At 45.3% G+C, this 19,162-nt stretch overlaps 1 protein-coding gene across 12 annotated transcripts in view; it reads right to left on the bottom strand.

The window, feature by feature from the left end:
* DUSP22 (dual specificity phosphatase 22) overlaps window positions 1–19,162 on the bottom strand; it is a 112,257-nt gene that overhangs the window by 30,894 nt on the left and 62,201 nt on the right. For 6 of the 12 annotated variants that reach the window (XM_086900280.1, XM_086900311.1, XM_086900292.1 and 3 more), the window contains 2 exons: window positions 17,504–17,622; window positions 6,056–6,089 (listed from right to left, as the gene is read on the bottom strand). In XM_086900280.1, the coding sequence (XP_086756406.1) occupies window positions 6,056–6,089; window positions 17,504–17,622 (153 nt within the window). Of the gene's footprint in view, window positions 1–6,055; window positions 6,090–9,130; window positions 9,150–11,304; window positions 11,738–11,994; window positions 12,354–17,503; window positions 17,623–18,290; window positions 18,451–19,162 lie in introns of those variants that run through there. The other 6 variants (XM_086900319.1, XM_086900330.1, XM_086900361.1 and 3 more) reach the window with 6 other exon arrangements.

Below are 19,162 nucleotides of genomic sequence, written 5' to 3' on the forward strand. Positions count from 1 at the left end.
AGCCAGAAACCAGTCTAAGTGCCCCTAAAGTGCCCCTATTTTCTGTCTTACAAAGACTAAGGGCAGACTTCAGAGCCTGTTGGCTGGAACTCATGGTGTACATGACACTCATAGGTGTCAATGTACACCTAGCACAATGAGACCCCAATCTCTAATTATCAGTATGACCTACGTGGTAAGAAATGTCGTGCCACACAAGACAAACTGCTTTAAAAGAATATATGACCCAAATTAAATGCTGAATGCTTTGAACCAGTTTTAAAGGCCTAATGGACAAAGTACAGCTTAAAAAGACTGAAGTACCTTAGTTCTTCAGATAACAGAGACTTAAGATAAAGGAATTTCAGCAATCAAAGCTGAAATACAGTGAGATTTCAGATATTCCTAGAAACAAGCTGGAAATGGCCATCCCAGAACTACATCACCAGGTAGCCAGCAGGTCCTTAACATATTAGGGAAATAACCATTCAGTTCACTAAAGCAGAGGAGAAAAAGCTTCCCAGCTACTACCTGGATCTAAACTTCAAACAGTTTACAAAGGGGAAATTCCCCTCGTTCCCCAGCACCTGCCTTAAGCCTCTACAGATACTACAGATAAGGCTATTTAAACAGCAGTACAAATAACATATCCTGCCACTCACAGTCTCATACCATAAATAACAAAAAAAAAAAAATTCAGAGGTTACGTAAAGAACCACCAAAAACCAAAAGAACCACCATCGCCACAGCAATTCTAATTTCTTTGTTGTAGCAATGCTGTACAAGCACATGAAGGCTCACATTTTGAAATCACAGTGTGAAACACCCCATTTTCAAATGTTAAGATTAAAACCTACCTATCAGAGCCCCTCCAGTGCATCCTCTAAAGGGTGCCTCAAACGTGGTATTATTCTTCACAACAGGTTACCTAACATTCTGTATCATACAGCAAAATGCTTCTCAGCTAATGCAGATGTGGACTTTTGAGTAAAGCCTTTGGGAAACTCTCTCCTCACACAAAATGACACAATTCACACTGGGGAAGTCCTCCTCTCTCCCTCCCACATTTAGCCTATTTTCCTTCAGTTTTGTGCTATGACTCCAAGTTCTCTACTCATGCAGGGAGCTGCAAACACTTAAATCCAAAAGCAATGCCAAAGTCATCAAAATGGGTCTGGAGCCTTTCAGAATTTGTCTCCCTGCAGCTCTGGGAAGCTTTACTGTGTGGCTGGGAAGCAAATCACCTAGTGGTGCAGTGTGCTTCCATCCCCCAGCAGCAAAAGAGAGACACAGCTCCAACCACTGCAGTTAAGACACATCAGTGACTGAACAACTCCAGTACTACAGGGTGAAGTCTCAAATGTACCTACAAACATTCTCTCTTATTTCAGTATTTTGGTGCCTCCACAGAAATGCAAGGTGAGGAATAAGGACTTCCTCTCAGAGAAGGCAAGTCAGCCCAGCATGTACAACAATATTAAGTCTCAATCTGCGGGTGTATAGAAACTACTATATCATCATCATCATCATCAGATCTTTATTTTTTTATTATATAAAGCAAATTTTTGTCTACACTTTGTTTTCTGCTTTGGAGAGAGCTAGATAGAGAGACAGACAACACCTAAAGAATAACATCCTCTACCAGTGGTTCAGAGCACTTAAGAGCTATCACTGAGAATGGTTTCCCATCAGGAGAGCTTTGTTCCTGAACCCAGTTATGTGCAGTTACAGACACACACACACAGACTGTGTACATGAACAAAAACTCCACCTCTTCTGTCTCCACACTTTATTCTAGAATATATTTTGTCCCACCTGCTCAGAAGAACCTTTTTGGGGAACAAGAAAGGTGGAGAAAAGAGGTCAGTACTCCATTTAATGGAGTAACAATAAATTGTCTTCCTTCAAAAGATGAACCTGAAAAAGGAAATGATATCTCCATCCTCTCCTGTTTTCAGTACCTGATATAAAGCCTTAGGAAATGGAACCTGAAAAAAAATTACTAAGCAGATGAGAACAGGAATCAACTGACTTTAGAAACACAGCAGAACTACTTGGTGGGCATTGCCCTTTTATACACTTAGTAATGGGAAGGGCAGAAACTTCCCCAAGACTCTCCAGACCATCCACAGCAACACTGGACTCTTTGGGGGAAATTAAACCTCATATTGTGGCTTTCCCCTTCAAATTAAAAAGCCCCCAAATACTCCATGGAAAAAACCTTGAATGATTACAAACAAGGAAGAACACAAGCTAATAATCAAGGTAGAAACACTCTTGGGTCTCTGGTTTCTGCTACTGCCACACCTCTTGGTTTGGAAGCAAACTGAGCACCCATTAAGAATCTCTCATCAGAAGGAACAGATTTTTTTTTTTCCATTAGTGCAGACAATCAGGCTGTCCTGTCAAGCCCTTAAGGAACAAAGCAACCATTTTTCTTGTGAGCACAGGTGACTTTCAAGGGACATCAGGTGTCCAGTGCAGAATATAAGTGAATATGCAGTCCCACATTAAATTCTTTGTCTTTTGAGAGGACTGCATTTCATCTGTAAGGTACAAATGAAACAAAACAAATTTTCCCCAAAACTAGAGGCAGAGAGAAGAGCTAACTTCCTCTTTCTTTTCCCTTATTTTTCCCTTTTAGCCCCCTACTCTACCATTTGCAAAGAAGTAACTCCACTTTCACCAAAGAATCCCAAGAGCTCTGCTTCCTTCTGGGATTTCAGACCAGACTCAGTCTTGTGTTTTATATGGACGTCTATGGCTCTTCTTGAATTTTTCTGCCCTCTAGCTGTGCATTCTCAAATATACCCCCTCAGGAGCATATCACACTTTTCACGTGCTACTGATGAGCTGAATCATGTTTATAGAGCCTGTAAGATAAAAAGCACTTGAACACATGCCAAGACCTGTGCTTATTCAGGAAAGTTTTTCACAGACATACTCGAGCTCTGTGAACTTAGGGGGGTTTCAGGAGATACTTCAGTGCTTTCCATATTCAGCACTACATGAAACTTTCTACCCTAAAGACCCTTAAGGTGGTTATTAAGGTCCCTCTCAGTCTATGTGCTTAGAGGTTTGTGCAGCAGCAGATGAAACAAAAGCAGCAAGCTCAGCTCCCATTTCTGCCACAAGTTCATTTCACAAGCAGTTTCTGGACCTCAATTTATCTCCCAGTCAAATGCAGAATTTGCATTGCTCTGTCATAGACTGCATTTAAGTTTACTAGGCCTAAAACTAGAAATATAGTTGAATGGTGAATAATAATTCCCCAATCAGAACAAGTGCTGAATTCCTTCTCCGGACAACAGCCCTCCAGAATCAGTGTTTAACATCTCAAACATCCTACTTTCACTCAGCAGAAAGGCACCTGTCTGGAAGAACTGTGCCTTTTCCCAGTCTGCCAAGTGCTCCCAGAGCTCTCCCATGAAGCAGCGAGACAGGCGTGTGAGTAGGATGGTACCTTGATTCAGCTCTGGAAACTGTGCATGCCCAAACTCCCAGAGGAGCCACTGGGGGAAAGGCTATCCTCCAGAGGGCAGATCAGAGCGATTTACAGACATTCCCCTGACTCAGCTTCAGGAGAAGCTCCCTCCTCTCCACCCCTGCTCAGGGACTCAGACAGTGCCTCCAATTCTCAGCCCTGTGTCTGGGCAAGATGCACAACACCAGGGATTCAGCGTTTCCTCCTCTGACTGACAAGATGCAACTTTATTCAATTTCAAGCTATCAGCCTTAAGCTGAAGAATAGGAGACTGATCAAAAATGCATTACAGGAAATAATTTTGTAAAGCCCTGTCTTTACGAGTAGCTAGTCATTTCAGCTGTCCAAATCGGGATACTCTAACCAATCCCAACTGCACAAATGCTGTATTTCTCAATGGTCCCCTTTGTGGCACTCTCAACACTCATTAGTCACTTTTTTTAAAAGTGTCACAGATCAGAACATGCCCCAAGAACATTGGAATCCAACTCCTCCAGAAAAATACACTGGTAATTAACCAACAACCTGTTCCTAAATGGGATGACTTCACTGCACAGAGAGCTTGCTGCAACTGCTCCTATGCAGTCAGGCAAGGGGGTGTTGAGAGACAAGGAATGCAGAAAAGGGTTAAGAACTGTAAAAGTATGCTCTTGTATTAGTACTGCAACACCTATCTTTTCCTCTCCAGGTATGGTAGTTTATCTGAGATTATAACAGGTACTTGTGAGGGCAGAACGTAATGATTAAATGCAATATGAGCAAAGGTCGTAGCAGTAAGTAACCAGACATTTTGTTTGTGTTTTTAATTAACTTAAACAGACTCCATAACACAAACACTGGGGTTAAAGTCAGCTCACTCCTCCTCTATTTTATGGAGTTAAGCAGAAGCATTACACCCTCTTCTTTCAGCGAGGTTCCCAGACACTCGCAGCCCCTCCACCTGCACGTCTCTCCGCGCAGGCGTGACCTGCCGGTGCCATTCCAGGCCCGCTCCCAAGGCACACGGAGAGCGGCAGGGTCACAGGCCTGGCGTGGGCAGAGATGCTGACTCACTCCACAACCCTGGCCACCTCCCCTGCACTGAAAACAGAACTGCACCAGCAAACAGATGCCCCAGCTCAGTACCACTCCCCTGGGCAAGGGCTTCCCAGCAGGATGGCCACGGTGAGAGGGAGCCATGTTACCAGGGCCCATACTGCCCACCCTGCCAGACTACCTGAAACCTAAAGGACTCCACTGTCCAACATCTTCCCAATTCCACCCCTCACCTGAATTACTTCAGGAACAGAAAAGAAAACAAAAAGAAGAAGCAACGTGGCTGTGACCAATTAGTTAATTTTGTCATCAGACCATGCAGTGGTCTATCCAAAGGGCTTTCAAAACTACCCTCTTGGCCTTATTTTCATTTTTTCTATATTTTTGTCTCCTTTCATTATCAACGTGGAATCACCTCTGTCTTCTCATTTTCCTTACCATGGCACAATTAACTCCCTCATACAGTAGCCGTTGTACTCGTGTTTATGGTGTGGCAAAAGGCAGCTTTTAACCTTGCGTGTACCTCCAGGCTGCCTTCCAAAGTGATCATCTCCACATCCCAAGGGGCAGCAAGCACTGGATCCACGGTATGGGTCAGCAGATCCAGAAGCAGGTAAATCAGGCAAAAAACACTGAATTCACAGGTTTTGGGAGGGGAAGGCAAGGAAGGAAGAGTGGGCATGAGGCAGAGGGAAGGTGCAGCACCATCTAAATCCAACGTAGACATTGCCAGCCTTAACAGACTGGGTGTGGTATCAGACAGCCCAGGAAGGACAGGATATCGCAGGAACCCCTGTGAGCCCTGCTTTGCTGTTTTACCCAAGGAAATATGTTTTACCATAGGAAATATGGGGTCTACATCCATCAAAACAACTGTACATGCACAACTGGTTTAGTTCTGAGTAGGGAGAGTCAGCCAGAACTACAGGTAACAGAGTGCTTTGAGAACAGGCCATTTATTTGGATGTCTACATAAGATTTCCAGTGTTTTCTAAATGTGTTTTTTTTTCTGTACACAAAAAATAAACCTCATGCATGAAAGAAAAAAATCCATAGAAACTTACATCTGCGACAGAGACAGTGTGAGTATCAGTGGTCAGGCTGCAACCAGCAGACCTATCAGTCTCACAAGCGGTGATAACAGAACTCTTTAGCAGTTGTTATAAATAACCAAAATAATGAAAGCAATGAGCAGGAGGCATATTAAGCCTTCACTTATAAGAGGGACTTGCAATAAGCCTTACAAAGAATCTGCCTGGCTCACAAAAGCCTGCCTGCCAAGCACGGGAATGGTTTAAGGCAGGCCACTGTTTAGGAATTCCAGCTGAAGCATGCTCCAAGGAGATGGTATTGATTTTACTTTTCTCAAAGTACTTGCAGCACAGCACACAGATGAGAAAGCAAACGAGTTCTTTAAGTGCTACCAGGTGAATCCAGTCATGAAGCAAGATGGGGTTAAAAAGCTACAGAGATGCCAAAGAATTCTGAGTGCCTGCAAAACAACACCTTAAGACCTCTACTAAGTAATCCTAGAGATAATAATAAAACTAATCTTACCTTTAAAGTTGCCAATGAATAAGCCAGGCAGAATCTGTGAGAAAGAAATATAGTATCAAATATAGATATCTTGTGGTAAGACAATTTGACAAAGTTCAATTTGCATACAGGATGGAACATACTACTTTAGCAGATTATTGTGAAATGCAATGTAAAACATGCTGACAACATTTTGTGCCTCATTGCAACCTTCTCAAACCAGATAGCTCTAGGCACGCTGAGCTTTGACAGCATTCCTTGGCAGAGGGGGGGTTGTTAATTGTGGGGATTCTTCCATTTAATGGAGGCTCTCCAAGGACAGCAAATGTGGTTTACAAATTACGAAGCAGCTTTGCAACACAGCCCTCCCCTGCCCCCCACAGCAGGGTAAGAGCTACCCTCATGGAACTAATGATGAAACTTCACACAGCAAAGGTGATTTGCCTAAAGTCGCTAAGGAAGCTGGACAAAACCTTGCAAAATGACATCCTTCGAGGCTTTTGAAGTGCAAAGCCATGCAAGTCAGGGCTGCAGCACTGTGGGACTCTTGGAGGAAATCACTGCAAACAGCGACTTGTGTGTTCACATAGAAAGGGAACTTCTGAAAGTCTGAAATGCACGTTTCTCTCCCAAATGTACCCACTCACCCCACATTCTCAAGTGCCTGCACAAGTGTCAGTTACAGGACATTCTTTAACTGGGAAGTGTCAAGGTCTGCCCAAGGACTAGCATGTGCAATCTGAGGGCACGTGCACGCACAGACACAGAGGCAGGTGACACCGCAGTGCTACCCCTCCCACCCTCTCATAACCCTCCCAGCTTGGGAACAGCAGTAAGGACATATAAAAAACAACCCAGGTACACCAAACACACATTTGCTGGCCAAGACTTTTGCTCTGTGACACCTAAAGTCTCTGACCCACATCCTTTGAGGAGACCCGAACTGTGGTGGTGAAACCGTATGATCCATTTTTCTTCTGTCCATGCTTAGCATACCACCAATACAGATATGTCAGCGCTGACTTCCTACAGCCTTAGCAACACCCAATGTCACCACAACAGCAGCAACAGTCTCTCAGGCACAGCTATTTAAAGGGAAAACTCCACCCATTTAGCTCAATCCAGCAGCCGTGAAGTCCTGAAGGACTTTTCATCAGGGATTATTGCCATAGCTTCCGTTTCACTGCAGCTTTCCTGCTGAAAGGGACCCAGCTCACTATGCACAGGTTAGCAGGACCAGCAGAAGAGCCTGCAAAACAGCTTCTGACCTACCCTAACTTAAGGCCTTTCATCTGGTCAAAGCGTCTTGTTCGCTGTTATTTATCAAGCCTCGCAGAAAACAGAAAGGCTGCAGCACCTCTTGCACTCCTTGCAGCTTTGGCTTGTGCAAACATTCCTCCCTTTAGGCTTTGCTGGGCAATCACTCTCTGCCTGCTGTGCCACACCAGCTCTAAACACAGGGCTCAATTCTACCCCCCAACACAGAAAGACGGCTCCTCCAGGACCCTTGCTGTACCTTACTGTTTGTAGACCCTTGCTCGCAAATTAAGGGCTGATTGGCAGCACTGGCTCATCAAGAAAACAGTTCTTTAGTCTTGTACAAATGGGCACCTGTACGCTTTGCAAAGATAAACTCAGGCAGCTTTCTCCCTTTTCCTTCCCTCTTCATTAGTACAAATTCAACCTTCTTACAAAGACAGCAAAAATCCCCAAGGCAGTTTCCAACACCAAGGTATCATGTAAGGTAAAGAATCCTTACAATATCCTGCTGTCCCCTTATGTGCGCACAAGACTCATGGTTTTAAGGGATAATTCAGTATTTCAAGCACTGTTGACGACAGTGCTAGAAGTGCAGCTCTAATGCTGCATCCCAGGTTAGGAAAGAGAAGCCTGTAGCTATTCCAGAGAAGACAGTACTCAGGAGTCATTGCCAAGAGAATTTGCTAAATTCTGCAAACAAAATCACGTTCTACAACAAAAGGGACTCAAGTTATGAATAAATTTCACCAATGAGACCACCCCAATGAGCTCCCTCAACTTAAGCATAAAAAATGAAAAAAATTTAAAAGGGCTTTCTGGTATGTTAAAACAGCTGTCTGGTATTTCCTATCTGCAGCACAAATCTTCCATCACACCACCACTGCTATAGCGTTTTAGACTCCAGGACATTATTTCTGCATCAAATGTGCATTCTCAAGAGAGAATAAAAGCCTAATTTCCAGTCACAGTTGTTAAGCTTTGACATTAGAAATTAAAGATATTGAGAAACACTGGGGGAGTTGCAGAAATGAGGTTTCTTGTGGGCAAAGGAGGAAAAATCCAGAAGTCTGCATTTGTGCATCATGAAGCAATGCTGTATGCTGGACAGGTAATTAGGACACCGTGCAGCGAAGGACAGATGTTATCCTTGTTGTACTAGTCATTCTAGAAGCAAGAAACACTACTATGGGTGAAAGCTACCTGGAAAGAAGTGAATCTTCGTGTCATGCTGACTAATACTTCAGCACTCCACTACGGCTGGGAACTTTCAGCTGTGTCATCTCACACTGCCTTCAGTAACTGCAACTCCGGGCTGTGCAAAATGAAGGCTGATGGCTGCTAGGGGCGTGTGAGAGAGATGCGGTGGGAGTCAGAAGAGTAGAAAAATAAAGTGGTTGTTTTAGTGAACTTCTCAACCACTGTTATATGAATAAAAACAGTAGCCTCTTTACGTGATCCGAAACCTTGAGAAAATGACCACAGGCCAAATAACCGATGTGGAAGAATGCACAACCCAGGGACAAGGACGTCAACGTCTGTCGTTGTACCTCACATGAGAGCAGCTCATGTTCTCCACCTTGCACAAAGACAGGGCCCTGGAACAGAGAGTAGCTACTAATGCTTCTGTCACTCTTCTCTGACAATACACCTCTCTGGAAAATGGCTTAAAGGACTACTTTGCTGCTGTTCCCTATATCAACAAATGCTTATAATAAAGCATCTAACTCCCTGCCCAACACTGCTTCTGGCTGTGCTAGTACTGATGGGCACTCCAGACAAGTCCATGGGGCTTTCTCAGAGATGGCTGGGCACTGGAAAAGGACAAGGCAAGCCTACCTTTGTTCAGTAGTACAGGAGAGTGGCACATATCAGGGAGGCAGCTATGCTGTTGACATCAACTGGCACAGCTTCTCTGACTTCCATAAAATTGGCTACCTCCAATGTAACTAGCCACACCACTTAAAATTTCTTGTGAATCCACTCCTACAACAAACAGGGCTTATCTGCCCTTTTTGTAGAGATAACACTCGAATCCTCTTAAGAGTTTACATGAAAAACTGTCAGTTAACTAAACAACAACTAAACCCCAGGAAGAGCTCTTCATCAAGATCCTGTTCATAGATAGTCAATCTTGTCACCATCTCAGCTGCTAGACTTCAGCTCCTGGAAAACATCTTTCTACACTTCAACCACAGACTTCAACTTGAACTTTGAATACAAGTCAAATGCTTTAGACATTAAGCACAAATACAAATCAGACCACTGAGACAATTTCCTAAGTCAGACCCAACTACTCATTCTGTAAAATACACATCTTAAAAATACAAGAAAAAAAGGTGAAGTACTGAAAATTAATACGAGGCAGGTCAATGCACATTCACAAGCCAATTCTCCTTCTCTGAACAGATTAAGAAAGGTATGTATGAACAAATGCTTTCAGTTTAATTTGGGCAATGTCAGAAGACTTGGATGGGCTTTAGGAAAAAAAAAAAATTAGGCCAGTCTAATTTTACAGAGAAAATTAGCAACAAAAGACAAACCCCACCTAAAAAGAATGCCAGGCCTCCAGCCCTTATCACTCCAATGGCCACATAAAGTCACGTGCAATTGCTATTTGCTGTGAAATACATCAGCATCATGGGACAGAAAAATAAGGAGGGGACTGTGCCACTGAGAAAGGATCAGCATCCAGAGGCTGCAGCAGTCCCTGGAGCTCTTTCTCACCACACCCATTACAGGCCATCATTAATCCTCTTCCCTCTGCATCAGTACAAAGGGACTCCTTAAATGAAATAATCCACCATCAAATAAGCTGATTATTTTTTCCTACCATCCATATACAGCTCTACCACAAGAAACACGCTTCAGCTGGAAACCAAGGCAATTTGTATTGACTGACTACACTGAGTCAAGCAAATACCCTCCACATCTATGCTTCCACTTGCCCCTCCAGCTTTGCCAACTCACAAGATCAGAAGGAAGAGATGATCCAGGGGCACATTCGGAAGGGGGCAAGTTCCAGGCCAACATGTAGGGACCCCTACAAATATAAACCCTGATGGCCAGTACCCAATATGATTGTAGCCTCGTTAAAGGAGCCAGCCCTTCCCAAACTGCTGAACATCTCAAGCTCTTGGATATAGCTAAAAGAAAGAAGAGAAAAATCCAAGTAGTGTTATGCTTGTCCTGAAAGCACCAGGTGGGACGTGTCAGGGCAACATTTAACAGAATTAAAATGACTAAACTGGTCAGTCACAAATTGCTAATTCCTACCCACATAGTACCACAGTAAAATGTAATGCAGCTTCAAAGGGCTGAGAATTGTCCTTTTGGTTTTATTTTTTTTCTCCCCAGACTGCAACTTAAGCATCCCATATTGCATCCCTCTAAACGTTCTGATACTTTCAAGCATTCCAAGAAAAATACTACAAACATACAAGAAAGGAGTTTCTCTAGCTGCATTTCTTCCTAACCGGCCATTTCTCGAAGGGTAATATCAATGAGCAGCTAATATCACAGCATTACTCCTAGACTTCGAAAGCAAAAACTGAGAAAAGGACCAAGGGAGGTTCTACCTCCTACGCACTAAGTCAATTCCTCAGCAGCCAGATCTTTTCTCTGCCGAAGGTTTCTGTTTCAATGTCTCTACCCATAGGATGAAAAGGCTTCCCCTTCCAGATGGCACACACTAAGCACCCTGGATGTTTGTTCATCAATCTAACTTCCAGGGGCAAGGATGTCTGACTGGGACAACATGTGAGGAGCTATTTCTAGCTGTTCTCTGCTTTGTCAAAGGCCACACACACAGCAAAGCTACTCCCAAAGCACTCAAAGCAGGATGTCAGACAGAGGAGATGACTCAACTTCTGCTCCCCATAGTAAGCTATATATAAAAGGCGAGTTACCACCACACTTTCAAACCTAGGTTTTAAACAGAGGTGGAGATACTGAGAAAAATCACAGTGATCCCTGCATAACCACTATGACATGCCATGGGAATAGGTGCGTACAATAAGCCCCCTACTGCCAAAAGGCCAACACCCTTTGCAAAACAGATCCATCTTCCTTCCTCGTCCTCACTGGGGCCGAGCGCTTTCCTGTCCCACGGACACCGGGCGGGCCCAGCGCTCCAGCGACAGCCCGTGTCCAGCGGCTGCTCCGCGCCTCGGGAGCGGGGCGAGCTCTGCCAAGTGACCAAGTGATTCGGTGCCGCGCTCGCTGACAGCCCCGCGCCCGGCTCCTGCCGCAGGTCAGGGCGTTCCGGCTCTGCCCCACGGCAGCCCCCAGGGCTGGGGCACACAGAGCGGGCACTGAACCCCGACCGCCGAGAACTCGCTTCGCCCGGGAGGGGAAGCCCGGGCACATTACCGAAACCAGGGCCCCCCTCTCGCCCGCTCGCCCGCCCGCCCGCGCTGCGGCTGAGGAAGAGGAGGCGGCGCGCCCCGAGGGAGCGGCGCGGCCGCGATCTCCGTGCCTCCGCCCTCGCCCCGAGGCGGGGGTCCCCCAAAACCGAAGGGAAAAGCCCTCTTGCCCTGGCCTTTGTTCCTGGAGCGGGTACCCGCGGCGCAGGGGAGAGACAAAGGCGGGGGCGCCGCGGCATCCCGTCCGCCCCGAGGCGCGGAGGGACCGCCACCCCCGGCTCCGCTGCGCTGGCCCGCGCACATGCACTCGCGCACGGCGACAACGACGAGGGGGGTTACCTTGTTCATCCCATTCCCCATGGCTTAAGCGACCCGCACGCCAGCACCGCGGGAGAAGCCGTCGGCCGCTGCTGCCAGCGGCGGGTCGGCGTGCATGGGATAGTGCTTGCCGAGGGGGGACTGGGGACGGGCTAATTGCTAATTAAGGGCGGCCGCTGCTCGCCGCTATCGGACAGGGCGAGGCGCATCCCTCTCGCCCTGGCCGCGGCCGTCGCCCTCCTGGATGCCGGGCGGCTGGGGGCGGGTTTCCGCTCGGCCGCCCCCGGGAGCGGCGAGAGCCGCGGGGCCGCGCTGCCAGGAACCACCTCCCGCCGCCGCCGCCTCCGCCCCACGCGCGGTGCGGGCCCCGCGGGTCTCCCTGGGGCTTGTAGTCCGCGCCGCCGCGCCGCGCCGCCGCCGCCCGCCCCAAGGAACTACGCGTCCCAGCGACCCCCGCGCCGCAGACCTGCCCCCACCTGCCGCGGCCGGCGGCGCCCGGCGGGCGTTCCGGGGAGGATGAATAAGCGTCGGCCGCGGTGGCGGAGGGGCGGCAGCAGCGGCTCGGGCTCGCGTGGGTCGCTCCTCGGCACGGGCCGCCCGCCGCCGGTGTGCCCAGGGAGGGCAGGGCTGCGGCATGCGGTGCGGGAGTGAGCAGGTGCTGGCCGGCCGCCTCTGCCATCCCGAAACGCGTTTGGTTTCGGCTGTGAAAGGATTCTGGCAGGAGGCACCGGGTCTTGGGCACCGGGGACTGCCGCCACAGCCGCCCGCTCCGCTGTGCCGCTGCCCAGGCGTGAAGCAGAGCCTCGCCCGGCCGGCTGTGCCCTGTTACGGCACCTGCGGCGGCTGCTGCTCTGTCATGGCAAGCTGGGATCGCAGGTAGACAAAGGACTTGCATGTCCTTAACTCAAAGAGACACGCAGGAGAGAGCAGATAGTTTGAAACAAACACCGCAACGTCATAGTGACTGAGATGGGAAGACGCTTGTGGAGGCTGCCTGGTCCAACCATCTTCCTCATGCAGGGAAAGATGCTTTTTGCTGAGCCGTGGCAGGCGTGGCTTCAAAGCCATGCTCACTACCACCCTCATGCTTTGCTCTCTAACGCACAGTTAAGGGTGACATGGTAGAGCCGCATCCCTCTACCCATGAGGATGTGTTTTTTCGAGGTGTGGTGATGGGGATCCTGGTGGTTAATGAGGGAAATTTTCTCCTAAGAGTGAATTTGGTAGGTGATATACACGGTTCATATATGCAGGGGCAGGATACTACTGCATAAGGTCTCTCAGTAACCAGTGCAGTAACACTGCCTAAAAAACCTGAAGTCCTTAGTGGCTCAAATGTAAGACAAAGGAGGATGTGACCACCATCAGATTCCCTGTGCATTTATACCTGTGTCAGTGGTAGATGTGTGTAAAAAGTGAAGATGTCATTTTTTGGGCACACCTTGGTAGGACTAGGCAGGGCAGGGCCATCTGCAGTCCAGCACTGTCCAGTGAAAGGGTGAAAGATGGAGAACGTGGTAAAGCAAATGGGCCACAAGGCCAAGTATGAAAAAATAGATTGATGAACTCTGTAAAGGATAGGTTAGTGACAGGGGAATCCTACCTACTGTCAGTGGTTGCCAGTACAAGCAAACTCCAGGGGAAAAATTTCACAACCTCCAGTTGCGATCAAACATTGGTGTCCTTGCGCTACCCTTGACAGTGCCTCTGTTTCCCTTTCCTTAGGCAACCCTTGGCACCTGTCTGCTTGACACCAAGACCGAACTAATTCAGAGAATGAGCCCTGTAGAAAGCTGAAGAGTCACAACCCCACTCCCCATGGGGTCAGACCAGTGCATACAGAGACAGGGATCAGGACCAGCCTGATCAAGAGCTGATGTTGCTCCCACAGAAGCCAATGGCACATCTGAAAGCCAACAGAAGTTAAGCTTAGGTACATAAAAAGTCAGAAAACCATTCCTGAACCTCTCCCTCCCTGAGGCTCAATAGAGTTTGGGGGCTGTGTCATGTCATCATCAGCCTCAAAAACATCAGAGAAGTCTCTCTGTAAGGCCAGGAAGAATAGCCATCAGATTTAATGTGCTGTCCTTCTTTCTCCCTCCCTACTGCTGAAAAGCACAGCAGTGAGCTTTATCTCAGATACTGTCTTTAATATTTCATTGGCAAAGCTCTCCAGAATGTAATTTACTTTTTTCTCATGCCACACAAAATATGAATGAGGTCCAAACAGTATGAATCACGGCTTGCCATAACTGCTAAACACATTGTATCCCCAAAGTGAAAGTTGTCAGAAACTCTGGCAAGAAGGATAAAAAGTAAATAATATCCATAATAACTGCAGGGATCTGTGTTGTGCTAAGAGATCCAGGATAACTGGAAGGCCTTGTGGTCAATTTGCTGGAAGCCTGGGTTCATTAATTTACTTCCCCATAACTCAGTTCCTTTATCTGAAAAACATGAATAACACTATTTCGGACCTTTTTTCAAAGAGCCCTGGAAAAGTACTGTGCATGGGAAGTTCATGTGAAATTATTATATTAGGCAATACAGATGTAATACAGGTATATCTAACTTAGTATCTGACATTTTTCTGAATAGGAAGTGTTAAACATCCTCATTCTTCTGAATGGGAAGGGTGATCCTCTGTTGTAATTTAGAGTTTTGTGATTCTCTTCAGGATGCCTACTTCAGCCTGCAGTAGCCTTCCCATATTAAACTTTTCATTAAACTTTATATTATATATAAATATATATATTATATATATAAAAATATTTATATTAATATTTTTATTAAACTTTTATTGCATGCATGCAACGTTTTACAGTGAAAGGGCAAAAATCAGAGTGGAAGAATATAATTGACCAAAATTCAAAAGCAATGAGAGGAAATCCACTTCTCTCTTACACATTTACCCTTGTGTTTAATATATCCTTTGCCTTTCCACACATCTACAGTGGGAATCCTGATACTGTTGCCAGACCTGCCTCTCTTACCCAGTTATTCCAAAAAGCGATTGCTTTAGTTCTTCAGCCAATTGTTTAATAAATAAAACCACAGAAATAAATAAAACTAATAAAATACCACAGAATGCATTTATTGGGGCAGGTCTTCAGTAAGCCTAAATCCTCATAAAGTGTTTATTTGTTGTCACTTCTCAAGATTCATTGTTACTTCTCTTATTCCTTGTGCTTAGTATCTGCATGGTTTTTTATGTTTTGAAAGTTCATTTTAAAAAGCAAGCTATCTTGAGATGACTGGAGTGAATAAATGAACTCAGAAAAAAGAGAAAAGCTCTCACTGAATCTCATAGTCTTCAGTCAGTATCCCTGAAAAGAGATCACTTTAGCACTCTCTGTAATCCCACAAATCCAGGGATTTTCCTACTTCTTTCTGATATGAGGATCATAAATCGAGTAATCCCCACTTCTTGACTTCACACACAAATGTATCTGGCAATGTCAAGCCTTCAACAGCAGTGACCGTCTTCTAGGCAATTGCCTGAAAACTAACAATCAACCAAACTGATAACGAAACTGAACCCTCTTAAAAATTCGACAAAACTTCTGCTTTGACAGTATGTTTAGCTTACTGTGTTAAAAATAAGTAAGTAAATACTCTCCACTTCTTATCTTCAGATCTCACTTTCTCTGAACCCTAAGGTCACATGCAGCCATAGGCAGAAGGCATGTCAGCTATCCGTGATCTGTCAGGAACTGATAAGACCTGGGCTGGGTTCCTGGGAAGCAGCGTCACAACTTAGCTCTCAGAGGTGGCAAGAAGGGAGATAAAAAAGGATGATTGGTCAGAAATAGCCAGTGGGATGGTTTTCCTCTGAAACAGAGTAATTTGACAGAAAGGAACTTTTCCATCAGAAATAAGTAACAAAACTTTAACATTCATAAATAGCAGTGGGTTTGTTTTCTAACTGTGCTGGGAGGGAGATCAGTGGTAGGGAAAGACCTCGAAAGACTCACACCCTTTCTTTTAATATTTCTATTTGGTAATAAACATTGCCAAAGCATTTCAAAACCCGTTTTCTCTGGTTAGAAGAGATAACACCTTGATTTACTGCCATGCAGCCTCAGACCAAAGTTCATTAATAATTTGATAAATTCACCGTCTTAAGGCCAAATTTGGCTTTTACTGTATCTCTGTGAATCTGCAATAGCTTCATCAAAATCAATGATTTTGCAGCAAGCTTTAAGTCCTGAAGATGAGGGGAATTACCACTGTGGTTTACTTCAGCAAAAATCAGCTTTCAAGAAGCTGCTCTCAACAGGCAGAGTAGCTGGAAGACTGCAATTCTGCCTTGTGCTCCTCTTGCTTCCTCTTTCCATTAATGGATAATATCAGCAGTTTATGGAGTATGCCAGGATGTGAGGGCTGAGCCAGAAGATGAGACCAAAGTGGCACAAAGAAGGGCTTTGCAGAAGGCAGGGCTTAAAAAAAAAAAAAAAAAAAGAACCAACAATTCAGACAGAAGGAACAATGCCAGAGAATGGCTGCAAAAAGCATGTAGGATACTTTAGATGTAGGTTAGCTGCCATGGCAACCATGTACCAAATTGCTCCACTTATGTGTCTCTAAACCTGCCAGCAGCTAATTTTGTTTGTAGGTACTTCAGGCTTTAAAACAAATTAAGCCACCTTAAAACTCATGAGGGATTGCAAATGACGTGCAGATACTGGGACTGCTGTGGGATGCTTGGTTTATACCATTTAGAAAATAGAGATAGAAAAAATAATAGCCCTTGAAAATTCTGATTTCAGTAAGTGGCTAAAAAATATATAGATTCTTTAATGTTCATAGGAGGCAGTTTTAACCCTGCGTTTGTACTGCTTTGCCTTGCACATATTTATCAGCCTGATATCTACCTGATACTTTTACCTCAAATGTGTTTATAAGAAAGAAAGTGGTCTCAGCAGCAGCTCTGCTAATTTTTCACTGCAGGAAACTGCCATGTTATAAAAAGACATTTTCTTTTATTCCAGGATTCTTTGGAAGCACGGTAAAATCTTAGATCCCTACGGAATAGAAACAAGGCTATCAAAGAGCATGCTGCAAGGCACATGCATATTATTAGTTACTAAGAATAGTCCATTGCTGAGTGTGAGTGAAAATATCCAAATGCATTCCCTTGATAAGTTAAGCATGTATTCCTCTCTGGGCACACGTCAAAGTGTCCTCAAATGGAAAAATAATGTTATAATAACCTAACCTTTACTTCCAGGCCATGTACATGTAATCCTAGTGAAACACAACAGAGCCTTCACAACACCTCTGTGGAGGAGGCCTACAGACCATTATAGCCACTGGACTCCTCTTGAAAACTCTGCAGGGTAGAAAGAGGTCTGTTTTTGATCTTCCCACTGAAAGTTGGTGAACATCATTGAGGTGTTCAGCCATTACTTGAGAGGCACTAGGGCTTGACCCCCCAAAATCAGCAGACATCTTTGAATCAAGTGCACAAAAAGCTGTGGTCAATGCCAGGAGATTATTCCCCATCCCTCCATCATCAAATGGTACTCACTGTAGAGTGTGGTATTCGGTAATCAGGGCCTGCCTCCTGGCAAAATGCTGGACAGAGATCTTTATTTTGATGGCATTTTCCCTGTAGCTTCTCCTTAATGGGATTTATCATAAGATCTCCTGTGTTTGAAAAATTGAAAACAGTTCTCAATTCTATATTATGTTTTCTTGGCCAAAATTTAAGATAAATAGCCCTTAAATATCACATATGAAAAACTAATACAAATAGTTATGTGACCACATTCTCCAAGAACATCCAGCTACCTTGTGAGACCCTTGCAGTGTTGCTTTTGTGGCTCACTCTTGATACAAGAGCGTTATCGTGCAGCATTAAGTATTTGTGTATTAAGTATTAATGATTTTTCTTGCAGAGTTTTCGCTTGGTTTCATTATTTTAGCCTGTTGCAGTTATCTGTGTCAACAGAGTTGCTCCAAAGTTGCTTCCAAGCTATGTGGTTACCTAAAAATTCTGGCTCCAATGCATTTGTGATTCAGCATGTCCAGGACACTTCATTGTTTTGTCTGGGTGTGGTCTGTAGCACAGCTGGGAACAAGAGATGTGTGGGAAGCAGAGCACTGACCATGCTTACAGCCAAGAAACCTGCCTCTTGTGTATGTAGGTGTAAACCCTTAAGATGTTCTCAGGTTAAGAGGCAAACTCAGTGCCCCTTCTGCCCCTCCTGCCTTCTGCAAGTTATAGTTAAAAATCTGTTTTCTTTCTAAGTATATAGCCACCTGAGACACCTGTATCAGTATGATTGCAACTGCTCTTGGCAGTGGTTAAGTACCTTTGTGGGTGTGAATCAAATCAAGCTCAGGAAGCAGTAACAATGCCAAGACTTCAAATTCTGCTGTTTGAAAATCCTTGTTCTAACATCATCCCCTGCTGAGCACTGTGTCTCCTGAGGAGATCATCCACTGCTGACAAACCATCCCATTGATGTGACCCTGTTAAGCACAGATGAACACGTGATGTTGATATGCAAACCTGTGCTCCACTGCACATGGTGTAAATTCAGGGTCATTAAACCCATATTTTCAGATGCTATAATATCCATTAAGCTTTGTCTGGCATTACAGGTGCAGTCATCAGTAAAGCTGTGTCACAGAAGCATTACTAGTCTGGGATGGCTACTGTTTGCTTTCAGGTTGGCAGTTCACTGGTCTTATTTTCAACAACTTCCAAGCTGAAGGAGTGCCTCCTTCCAAGGGAATATCTGCTGGAACTGCTGATACTCTCTTCTCCACTTAGACTCTGCTCTCTAAGCTGATGTCTGTCTCTTTGCATCTACTGGACACCTTGCAGTTGCAGGAGATATTGCTACATCTGCCTCTGAACTCTTCAGGTGTTACTGTGATGTTTTATTGTGGTGTTTTGGACTGTCGGTCAACTCCCGTGCTAAAGCACCAGAACACCAAGTAAGCTTCTAAGCTGGCAAGGGTTAATCCAGGGTCTCCTTGTGGTCTCTTCTGAGGCTTTTTTGTGTGTTCTGATGCTTTGCCCCTTGGTCTGGAACTTGAGACATTGGTTCTTGGGTTGTGTACCTCCATGGTTTCGCTTTCCTTTGTGACTGCAGGTTAGATCTACTCTCTCTAAGTGTTCATTTCACATAAGGATATAAGAGCAGCTGTTCTAGCCATTGCAAAGGTCTGTACAGCT

This window comes from Cyanistes caeruleus, chromosome 1 (genome assembly GCF_971803275.1).
Source record: "Cyanistes caeruleus chromosome 1, bCyaCae1.hap1.1, whole genome shotgun sequence".
NCBI classification, from domain to species: Eukaryota; Metazoa; Chordata; class Aves; order Passeriformes; family Paridae; genus Cyanistes; species Cyanistes caeruleus.